The sequence below is a fragment of the Carassius gibelio genome, chromosome A14 (genome assembly GCF_023724105.1).
Source record: "Carassius gibelio isolate Cgi1373 ecotype wild population from Czech Republic chromosome A14, carGib1.2-hapl.c, whole genome shotgun sequence".
NCBI classification, from domain to species: Eukaryota; Metazoa; Chordata; class Actinopteri; order Cypriniformes; family Cyprinidae; genus Carassius; species Carassius gibelio.
The window spans coordinates 2,639,372-2,651,538 of record NC_068384.1 but is presented as its reverse complement, the minus strand read 5'-3'; the positions used below and the strand labels follow the sequence as shown (position 1 = coordinate 2,651,538).

General features: G+C 36.9%; 1 protein-coding gene across 8 annotated transcripts in view; it reads right to left on the bottom strand.

Moving 5' to 3' along the window:
* Positions 1-3,230: 3,230 nt before the first annotated feature.
* The window catches only part of LOC128027237 (fibroblast growth factor 13), a 119,573-nt gene continuing 110,636 nt past the window's right edge, over positions 3,231-12,167 (bottom strand). For all 8 annotated transcript variants that reach the window (XM_052614629.1, XM_052614628.1, XM_052614624.1 and 5 more), the window contains 2 exons: positions 9,643-9,841; positions 3,231-4,925 (listed from right to left, as the gene is read on the bottom strand). In XM_052614629.1, coding sequence (XP_052470589.1) covers positions 4,789-4,925; positions 9,643-9,841 — 336 coding nt within the window. In that variant the 3' untranslated portion in view covers positions 3,231-4,788. The remainder of the gene's footprint in view (positions 4,926-9,642; positions 9,842-12,167) is intronic.

The window sequence follows — 12,167 nt, the reverse complement described above, 5'->3', positions numbered from 1 at the left end:
ATATCTCCAGAGGTTACTGCAATTATCAAACCACACGTATGAAGTCACATACAAAGTTCTTTAGGTAAGGCATGACCTGAAGAAGTGTGCTGTGGGCTTCAACATAACAGGTTATTATGTAGAATGTCATATTATAATTTACCTAGACATAGTTCATGTTCATTTGACTTCAGCCCATCCAGCAGACAGATATATACTTTATCTTTAGGATCTATATTAGGGTTGAGTCAGAAAGTTGACATTTTATGATAAGAGATGATGTAGTGAAATGTAATTGGAGAATGATGTAAAAATGTAAGTGGGATGATGACTTCAATACACTCGTATCATTCGAATTGAATCATTTTCCACACATATGATACATAAAGAGGTTTAACAAATAGATGAAACTAAGAGAAATGGCACTTATAAAGAAAGCTATAGATGTAATTCTTATTCCAATTGCTGTCCATGGTGCTGAAACTGAATGATGAAAGATAATTCATTATTTCAATGTTCTTAGCTTCAAGAAACTGCTTTAAATAATTTTACAGTGATGTGGGCATTGTCTTGCATGAAAATTGCAAGCTGATTGGGAAATGCTGGCAGGGAAGGAAGGAACTGCATTGTTGCTGATGGAGGTTCTGATAAACATTTGCTTTCACTCTGCCATGTAGCAGTATAAGAGGCCCAAATACTGCTGCACAAAACATCCCCCTAACCATACCACATCCTCCTCCACCTTTTACTGACTTCTTTACACATTCAGGGTTCAGTCTTTCCCCAGTTTGAGACAAACGTAATGTTTCCCATCTGACCCAAACAAATCAAATTTGGACCAGTTCTTCTCTCTCCACACAGCATGCTCCTCAGCAAATGTGAGTCTAGCCCTTGATTATTTATGTTGATGAAAAGTTTGGTCACTGCATCAGCAGAAGGAATCAACCCTATATCAGCTGATATGTTTGTTTGTTTTCATCTAGTTAATCTTTTAGAGAGTGGCCTAATGGCCTAATGGTTAGAGAGTCAGACTCCCAATCGAAGGGTTGTGAGTTCGAGTCTCGGGTCGGCAGGAATTGTAGGTGGGGGGAGTGCATGTACAGTTATCTTTCCACCTTAAATACCACGACTTATGTGCCCTTGAGCAATGCATTGAACCCCCAACTGCTCCCCAGGCGCCGCAGCATAAATGGCTGCCCTGTGCGTGTGTGTGTGTGTGTGCACTTTGGATGGGTTAAATGCAGAGCATAAATTCTGAGTATGTGTCACCATACTTGGCTGAATGTCACGTCACTTTCATTTAATATAAATTCTCAGAATAAACTAAAATATTTGAACATCATACTGTACATTATAGTATTATGATGCCTAAATTCAGTTGTAACATTTATGATTGGTTTTGTTTTTTAGTGTTGCAAACCTTTTACATTCTAAAAAGCATTTACATTGAGAATTTGCTGTCATTTGCTGTTTTCACACTTTGTTCATAAGACTTGTTCAAATGACTCTAAGTTGCGTTGGTGTATAAAGTCTCTATAGTGAGTTACTCGTATCCCCGAGGGTTTGTCTTCATAATGCTGGATGTGCAGTTGGCTTCAACCTGCAGTGCTACAGAACTGTGTTCCTGAAGTTCATGAAGTGTATGAAGAGTGTGCTGGCTAATGAACAAGAACAAAGGGCCACAAAGAAGAAATAATGGGAGTGCATAAAGCAGCAGGATAAGAGCTGAAACATATCATACCTGCTGCTGTGGAACAGACTCCTCGTTAGTTCATATCTGCTTACTGTGCTAATAACACACAGGGCACTTGATTGCTGTATATACAGTACATACTACGCTGCAAATATTTCTACCATTGTTAGCGATCCTTATATTCCCTCACGTTCACACACATACACATTACATTTACAGTCATTAAAAGTGATTAACATTTTACAGGAATTTACTAATAATAAATTCTACAAGTTAATTTAGGAATCACACTATAATGTTCAGTATAGGATTTCTTTATTTTTATTTTGAGATTGGCTAAAGATTATATTTACAGTGTTTTTAAGGATAAACTTTTAACTGACCAATAAATAATGGCCGACAAAATTAATGTAAATTTACACTATGATTCAAGTTTGGTATTAGTAAGAACACATTAGTAAGAGCACAATAAAAAGTGACAGTAAAGACAATTATGAAAAAAATAATGGTTTTCACAAATATTAAGCAGCATAACTGTTTTCAACATTGATAATAATAAATGTTTCTAGAGCAGCAAATCATCATATTAGAATGATTTCTGCAGGTTTGTGTGACACTGAGGACTGGAGTAACGATGCTGAAATCATTACAGGAATACATTTAAAAGATATTGAGTATAGTGAACTAATATTTCACAATATTAGTTTTTTTTTTTACTGTATTTTTGAGTAAATCAATTGTGCGCTTACGCTTTGAGCATAAGAGACTTCTTTCAAAATCACATAAAAGAAAACTTTCTAAAACCAAACTTTTAAATGGCTATACACAGTACTGAGGTCTTAATATCAACATAATATTATAAAGGATGAGGAGTATCGATATCCATATTGTGAACTGTATGGATCTACAGTGCTGTGTACTGCTCTATAATATGAGTTTCTAATATAAACACACTACATTATTCTAGGGAACTACGTCTTGGTCACAATGCTGTCTATCACCATATTGATTTATATGGATTATATGATTTATATTTATGGAATTGCTCCACAAGGTAGAAGGCATGCAAGAGTCGTGACTGCAGGCAATTAAAGCTTTTCGAGGCATGATTTATCTTGGTCCAGAGGAAGTGACTACAGTTGGTCCAGAGGAAGTGATTACAGTTGGCTATATCACTGGCTCCACTACTTGCCAGCACCAGCCAGGAAACCATCAAAAACAACATTCGACCCCCAGTGCAGTGCTAGTTGTTACCTTACAACACAGTCCTCTTTTAAGTGCCATTTTACTTTTGTTCACACTGGAAACAATGTAAGAGTTTTTTGATTCCCAGTGTTTTTTTTTTCCTCTGGTATCAATCCGATTGCTCTGTTGCATAGTATTTGAATTTGTTGGCACAATAGGACTATTTAATATCCCAATTCCAGAAGTAAGTAGATTAAAATAAGATGTAAGACGCCATTAGAACAAACTGAATTGGTAAAGAGAAAGACAAGAGTGGCTGCCCGGTGAATGGCCTCGAAGAGATCGAAGTCAACAAATAAAGCACAAAAACACATTTTAAAAGTATCTTAATATAAACATTTTATTCAGTGCATTGTATGTACACAACAAATACAAAACAACTTGAAGGTACGTGGCAGAGTGCCAGTCAGTACATACATGTTGTTTGTCAGTTTTATCCTGGTAGTTTGGAACATATGATCCACGGGGGAGTTAATACACACAGCCTACATCATGCAGCTCTATTCCTCACCACCCTGCAGTCTCCCATGCAACAGATACTGTATGTTCATCTAAAAGAAGAAACCCCGAAAGAAACAGAAGAGAGAAGAACCCCCGTGTAGCATAAATGACGTTATGTTGCTGGAGGGAAAGGATATATACTGTATGTACTGCAGGCCACAACATTTTTTTCTTTATTGTACACAACCTGATTTGTACATGCCCTGTACAAGAATTTTCATTTTTTTCATTTTTTCACAAATTAGACATACCCTAAAAAAATTCAACCAACTTAAGTTCCACAGTATACTTTTTTGTTTGCTCATTTAAATAGAAAATTGTCACCACCATAAATTACTTATACACAAAACGCAGTCCAGGTGGGAGTCCCGCCATGTCTCGAAAATCACTGGCAACGGTGACCAGCATTGACCAAAGGAGAGTTGACATGTGCGGGCATAAACACAAGCACACAGACTAAAGGAACTTAGAAAACAGACAACAGGACGCAATAAGAGACAAAAGGAGTGACATCACACAGCCCTCATAAACCACACATCCATCTCCTCAAATACTGAACCTCTCACTAATCAGAAAAAAACCTGTTCATCGCTTACTTTCTTGGGTATATATTTAGCGGTGTGGTCTGACGGCTCAAGGGGAAACTCTCAGAGTTCTGTCTTTGGTGCGCTAGATCTCCAGTCACTGTTTAAACCTCAGAAAACACTGATTTGGGGAAGAAACAAGAGGAAGAGAAAGTAAGAAAAGCTCACGGCTAATTCAACCAATCAGCAAGCCATGGCCTCTTGCTTCTGAGAGGCACAGCTTCACTCATAATGTGAGCAGAACGCAGGCTTTATATTCCCATGCTAGAGAGACAAGCCCTCTAAGCGAGTGCACAAGAACGCAGAAGCCCCCCACGCAACGGGATGGGCGTTTCTCTATCGCTTCACACATTTAGGAAGCATGGAGGACAGGGGTGCCTTCCTTCCACCACACCCGTGCAGCTAAAACCCTCACTGACTGCCCTGAACTCTTAACAAATGCATTATTTGATCAGGACCTGCAATGCTAGGAAATGAACCTTGATGATTGAAGTTCAACTGCTGAGAGGGACTTAAACGCAACGTCCCATCGTAAGAAAGGCTACAATTTCTGTGTTTCACATGGAAAAGGCTATTATAATGGTGATTAGAAAAAAAAGTTAAACATAAAAAAACGAGCTAATAATAAAGAAGTCCAAATCAAATGTTACTGTAGTTTGCGAGTGGTTATGTTATGTTTCATGTTGTCCTGAACCGCTGAGAGCTTTTTGGAGAGAAGTCTGTGTGAAGTCGCAAGCATTCAGAGGTTTTGGTGAAGGCGAAAGGTAGCGGGCCAGGAAAACCGGGCTACGTTGACTCGTTCTGACTCACAGCTTTGCCCCCGTTCAGCACAGCGGAAGCACTCCGGCTCTTAGTGGGTGTGCCGCTGCCAGAACGTGAGAACTCGGTCAGGTCGTGCAGAGAGGGTTCCCTGTACATGGCCACTGAAAAACAGCAAACAAATAAAGAACGTGTGGTTAGTAAAAACATCCCAACATTTTATGCTAGATGGGCACAGAGAAAATGCTAATGGAATGCAAATGTGCTTGTTTGCTTCATGAATGCCCCTGATTAAATATGAACAGGCTGAACATTTTCAGTCAGTTTTAGTAAACAGAATGTATCACGTATCACGGAAAAACAACAACAACAACAACAACATATGTTCTTGTATTGTGTTTATATTTACCCATTTGCAATTTTTATATATATATATATATATATATATATATATATATATATATATATATATATATATATATATATATATATATATATATATATATATATATATATAAATCAATAAATGTTAAGGAACAAAACTCATCTATTCAACAGCAAAATCTGAAATCAGCACTCTAGACAGTAGCTATTAAGAAATGTGAGATACTCCGTTTCCAGTATGACTAAATTATACACTACTGTTTTAAGATTTTACTGTTAAGATTTTTTTTTTAAAAGAAATCAATACTTTTATTAAGCAATACTGCATTAAATTGTTCAAAAGTGACAGTAACAGACTGAAGGATCATTTAACTGTAAAAACAGGAATAATGGCTGCTGAAAATTGTTAAAATGTTAGACAGTCCCACTGAGTTACAGCAGGGCATAGCAGGCTGTGAAAAGTGATTATTGGAGAATGTGAGTCAAGCAGAAAAGCTTCTGAGAGGCACCTGTTCACTCCGTGTCTTAACCTTTCAACAGAAACATTTGTTTTAGAGAGCTAATATCTATGTCCTGCTTTTTAATAAACGTGACTCCTGTTATCTGACACAAAAATCAGACCCAAGCACTTCACACAGTACTTTCACATCATCACTCCAGAAATCTACAAGGCAACCAATATGCTAAACTTCATCTGTCCGATTGTCTTAATGTTGGATGTGCAGTGCAGGGAGCATCACAAAGACTTCCTTTAACCTCACACAAAGCTTCTTCTGCCCGCAACATGCAATCGATACAGCACTTAAGAAGAAAGCTCTACAAATCGATAGTTGACATATTGGTTGTGCAAACGAGTGTCAAGCTTCTCACCAGAAGGATGCAGGAGTTTCAGAGACCGGTGGCCAGGTCATTATAAGAGCACTCTGTAGAGCCTTCTCTATGGGTTTGTCATATACACCAGCTAGTCATTAAAGTCAAACCATCTGGAACAATGTGCTTCAAAGTGTGACCGAGTCAATATGGCAATGCATAATTGAAGTGTTATACACTTTTAAATGTTAAAAAAAAATCTTATTATAGTAATTGAACATAAATGAGGCCTCAAGCTTAGGGATTATGGATGCAGATACGTCAGATGTATGGTATCCTGTTCTTTGGCAATGGTAATGATCATGCAGGCTGACTTTGTGTGTGTGTGCGTGCGTGTGTGTGTGTGTGTGCGCGTGCACTGAACAGAGACTATAGTGCTGTGTGCACTGAGAGCTGGCAGCCGAAGCCATGTTCACAGCGAGGAGACAGATCCTTAATTGGTCCTTTGGAAGAATACTGCTGGAGAATATTTATAAGGCGGCAAGCAAAATTCCAATTCCCGCTCTCTTTTCAAATTACATAACTCTCCTCGACAACAACTAAACTCATAACTGAGACAATCATTGCTGTTCTACATGAAAGATTATGGTAACACTTTGCAATAAAGTTGCAAGTTGCAAGGAAGAAAATTCTGATCTTGAATAGGTGTATTATCTATTGTTATTTCACTCTTTACGGTATACATCTCACTCAATGGCCGTGCAATGGCCTCTGAAATCAGCTCTAGTAAAGCATCTCCGCAGTGAATTCAGTGTGGAGCCAGTAGTATCAGACTGTCCTTCCAAGCTAATGCATTACTCCTGCTGTCTCTTACATCACCATTATCCTCTCACCACACTACAAGCCTCTTCAGAATAAGGAAATGCATTTTCAAGGGCTTAGACGTTTTCACTAAGAACAAATGTTTCTCAGCTGTTAAGCCTCTATTTGTAATTATAATCAAATAAAAGACCTTGTTCATTGACCTTGTTCATTATTGATTTCTTGTTAATAGCTGAATTGTGACATTATCAGACATTATGTTCAAAAACTCATTTGTGCAGCGTGAGTCATCTGATAAATTACTGCTTTACATAAAAAAAAAAAAACAGCTCATAGTTCGGAGAACCGTCTCTTCTTCATTAAGAGAAAAATCCCAATTATGCATCCACTAAATGACGAACAAGGCATTAAAAGGCAATCTAAAAGCAATTCAATTAAATGTTTACCTTGAAATTGGCACATCTTGGATGCTCAGAAATAAACTTGCTATTTATATGTAGAGCCTCTTAATGCTTTAAAATGTAAGCTTTCATTCATCCTTTTTCCAAAGCAACAAAAATAACAACTAAAAACTTCTGGAGGGTTAGGACTTGTGCTTTGAACGCACTCCCTCTGTGTTTACTGACAAAAACGTATGCAGCCATCAGATGAAAGCTACCAGGAACTTTCGCACTTGCACAAAGCTCTGTTGTGTTCTGCTCTGAGATGGCTGCCTTGGCCTGGATGGAAGGGGTACAGTGCTGTTTGCTGTCAAAAGCTGCTTTATCATTCCAGAGCCTTCTGCCACAGACGACGCTTTAAACTGTCTGATTGTGCTGGAGTCTGCAGCGCTCCTTACGGACGCCACTATCCACAGCTCATCACCTCAGCAAAGAGCCTAAGACCAGTGTTTGCCTCAGGTGTGTGGAGAGAACAGCATTAGGGATGCTCATTTCGATTAATTTTCCCAACCGACAACCGCCGCTCGTTAATCGATTATTAACCGTTAACTGATAAGATTATAATATTGAATTGGCATTAAATACAAATAAAATTAACGCGTATCTGTGACCCTTTAAAAAAATACAAACAATTTTTTTTTTCCATCAAAGGGTTTATTTTAACGTGCAAAGTGCAAACAGCAGCATACAGAACAGATCAACAACAGAACCTGGATTCCGTTTAAATTTCCACGCACCTGCAGCATTTCTGACAGTGAGAGAAAAATAGAATAAAATAATACAAATTAAATACAAACTAGGCCTAGACTAAATCTATATATTTTTAACTTAAATAATTAACAAATTAAGATGACAAAAAGAAAACACTGAATCCGTTTGAACGAAGCTTTCAAACCGGATTTTTTCCCGTTAGATTAAGATTTTTCGTTAAATAAAAATAGCAGCCCTACCTCAAAACCTTGTCCAATTTTTATGTAAAAAAGCAACATATCAACGTGATGTGGGGTCAGTCTGGAGCGCAACCTGTTGACAGTTAGACCCGCGGCAGAAAACACCCTCTACAATGGGACAGATGTTTCGGGAATACACAGGTAACGTCTCGCTAGAGTGGCCAGCTTCGGGAAGCGCCTTTATTTGCTTTCCACCAGTCAAGAGGATTAATATCCAGAGAAGGAGGATCGTCTCTCATGTAGATGTCAACATCTGCTTCTGGATAATCAGTGCGTCATCTCCTGAGATCGCCGTGCATCGCATCTTCTCCCTGATAACATGGAGGGCAGAGTTTGTTGCCCTTCATCACTCGAAGCTTGTGGGTGTTTGCTTCGTAAATGTTACTGCATCGTACTTGTGCTACTGCTGTATTTTAATACGGCGCCGCATAATTTACAGGTAACTTCGTCGCCCTTTCTGTTAAAATAATCCCACAAAGTGCTTCTTTTCGCTCGCTTCATTTTGCTTCCCTTGCTCAGAAAAAAAAAAAATCTGCAGGCATGTGTCACGGGTGTGGTTGAGCGTGCCGACGCGCTCCGTGAGTTAATAAATAAGCTATATAGTAGCCTAGGCTATTTTATTTTCGAAACCATGCAGCAAACTAAACAAAAATTACCTAAAAAAAAAACGTCAAACCGTTTAACTGATAGTATTAATCGGTCAAAATTTTTACTTTCGGTTAACGGTTAAACGGTCAATATGAGCATCCCTAAACAGCATGCCACACTAAACACAGGTGGAGGGACAGTAAAAGGGCAGATAGTGTGCTCACAGTTTTGGAGCCTGTAGTTTAGAGCATTCAGTGACACATATAAAGGATTTTCATTTTGACAATGAAAAAGAGATACAATACACAATAAAAATACGTTTTGTGTTTTATTTCCCGCCCAGTAGATGAATCATCAGGGTTCCCACATAATAACAAATTACTTTTCCAGTCATTCGTGGTTACGAGAGGCTTTTTAAGAATAATTTTACAGAGACTGCTCTATTTTTTAGTTGATTAAATATTGTTGAGCTGAATAGTGATGTTCAAAAATCATTTTATGGAGTAACTTGCATTGTGGAGCTTGTGCACGATGTGCATTTGTGGTTAAAAAGTACTTATTTTTTTAAATGACAGATCGTTTTGCTAGATAAGACCCCTATTCCTCAGCTGGGATTGTGTAGAGCCCTTTGAAGGTGCAATGAAAATGCAGTTTGGACCTTCAACTAACTGGCCACCATTGAAGTCCATTATATGCAGAAAATTCTTGGAATGTTTTCCTCAAAAACCAAAATTTCTTTGTGACTGAAGAAAGAAAGAGATAAACATCTTGAATGCCATGGGGGTGAGTAAATTATCAAGAAATTTGTATTCTGCAAGTAAACTAATCCTTTAACTGCATCAACAGCAATAAGACTGACTACATAGTGTGTTGAGGTAATGACTTACCTTTCAAAGGCTTGGGAAGGAAGTGTGCAGCGGGCTTATTCTTTTTCACATGGTTGCCCTTCATGATCTCTCCTTCCTTGTTCAGGCCTAGGTACCAGCCCCTGCCCGACTGCTGCTGTCTATAGATCATGGAGGAGTACGTCACGTAATAGTTCTCAAACACTGATTCCTTAAACTTGCACTCTGGTGTGAAGTGTTCCTGAAAGGCAAAGGAGGGAAGACAAAAAGATGCAAGATGAGATTAGAAATTTAAAATCCTTACGTGACACAATTGATATTAAGAAATAATATGATGATAAACAAATAGACAGACAAACACAATTGTAAAATAATTGTATTTCTCAGCTTTGTATGCAGTGACAATTATAACTAAGCCATTTTATATGCGGATATCCCTGCAAAGTAACATCAACAAATGGCATGAGTTTGGGGTGGGACTATCTGTCTAACTAACCAATGGCAGACAAGGGGGAAAAATCTATTTGAAAACCAGGGTTTAAAAAAAAACTAAAATTTTTGTAAATAAGAACTGAAATCAAATATACAATAACTTTTTTATTTTAGGTAGAATTTACTTTAACTTATTGTACTAAAATACATCAAACTAAAATTAGATGAATTAATAAAAACTATACAGACATAAAAACTGTTCAGACATAAAAACATTACTAAAACATTACATTTAAAATAAAACAGAAAATATACACTACCGGTCACTATCCAAACAATGTTTTTTACAGGAGTTTCTTATGCTCATCAAGGCTGCATTTATTTGATCAAAAATACAGGAAAACATTTAATATTGTGAAATATTATTATGATGTAAAATAACATTTCTCTATTTTAAAATACATTCAAATCTAATTTATTTCTGTGATGCAATACTGAATTTTCAGCATCATTACTCCAATTTTCAGTATCACATGATCCTTCAGAAATAATTCTAATATGCAAATTTATCTTCAGTGCTGGAAACTGTTGTGGTGCTTACATTTTTTTTTTTTTTTGGAACATGTGATGCTTTTTTCAGGATTGTTTAATGAATAAAAAGTTAAAAAGAAGAGCATTTATTTAAAAATAGAATATTTTCTAAAAATATACTGTACTGTACACTACAAAAGTTTGGGGTCAGTAAATGTATATTATTATTATTATTTTTTTTATTATTAAAACTTTTATTCAGCAAGGATGTGTTAAATTGTTAACAAGTGATAGCAAAGATGTATAATGTTAGAAAAGATTTATATTTTGAATAAATGCTGTTCTTCTTAACATTTTATTCATCAAAGAATCCTGAAAAAAGTATTGAAGTTTCCAAAAGATATATGGCAGCTCAACTGTTGCAGACACTGATAATTCTAATAATAAATCAGCATATTAGAATGATTTCGTAAGGATCATGTGACACTTTATACTGGAATAATAGCTGGTAGGAATTCAGCTTTGCATCACAGAAATTAAATTATATTTTTTGAATGTAATAACATTTTGCAAGATTACTGTTTTTTCTTCTTCTGTATTTATGAGCAAATTAATGCAGCCTTGATGAGCATACATGTCTTATTAAAAAAAAAAAAAAAAAAAACATTACAAGGTGTACTGATCCCGAACTTTTGAACGGCAGTGTATATTAAAAATATTAATAAAAACTACAGTAGTATCTCGATATTAAAACAACACTGTGGAAATTATTTTGCAATTGCACTTTAAATTATTGAAAAAAGAACTGTTAATTAAAAGTATTTTGGTCCCAGTGTAACAAATAGTATTTTTGTCCCTCTTCCATTCTCCTAACATCACTACTTTCCCTTTTATCTGATGTTTTCCCCACTAATAATCCTCACTGTTCCCTGCTTGGTCTGTTGTACGCTCTCTCTCATCAGCACTTGCAACAGCAATCTATGTTGTAGGGTTGCATAAACATGCTAATGGAGTTTGGGATTGGTTGCTCTTCAGCTCGTTCTATGGATCCGGTCGTATTGAATATGTGCGAGTACACCGCGTGCACTTCATTGAGTCATTATAACCGCTCGCCTCCCCCTACGCTGGATCTTGTATTGACTATGTGCTTCGTTTAGGATATTGCGAACGCTGTAAGAGGGTGAAAAGATTAGAGGAAGTGCATGGAGCAACAGCAAATTACATTATTCTGCACGTTATCTGGCTAACTAATTGCTTTTCAAGAGGTGTCTTAATCATTTACCTGTCCAATAAAGCATTCGAAATAAATCAATGGCCACAATTTCACACCCACTGCTCATGGATCCTCACTTCCTGTTTATATGTCAGCTAGTCCAGGTTGGTTAATGCTGGTGAACCAATGCAAAAATTAACTTGCTGATCACCTGGCTAAAACGTAATGCATTTCCTGTATCACTATGAAGAAGTACTTGTACAGTCCTTGTAAAAATATATATTTTAGACTCATAGTGATAATATTTTACAAATATTGGATTTATTATGCTTGATTTTTCAAATCCATGTAGTTGTATCATTTCCATCTCCTTAAATGCAGAAGCGAAGTA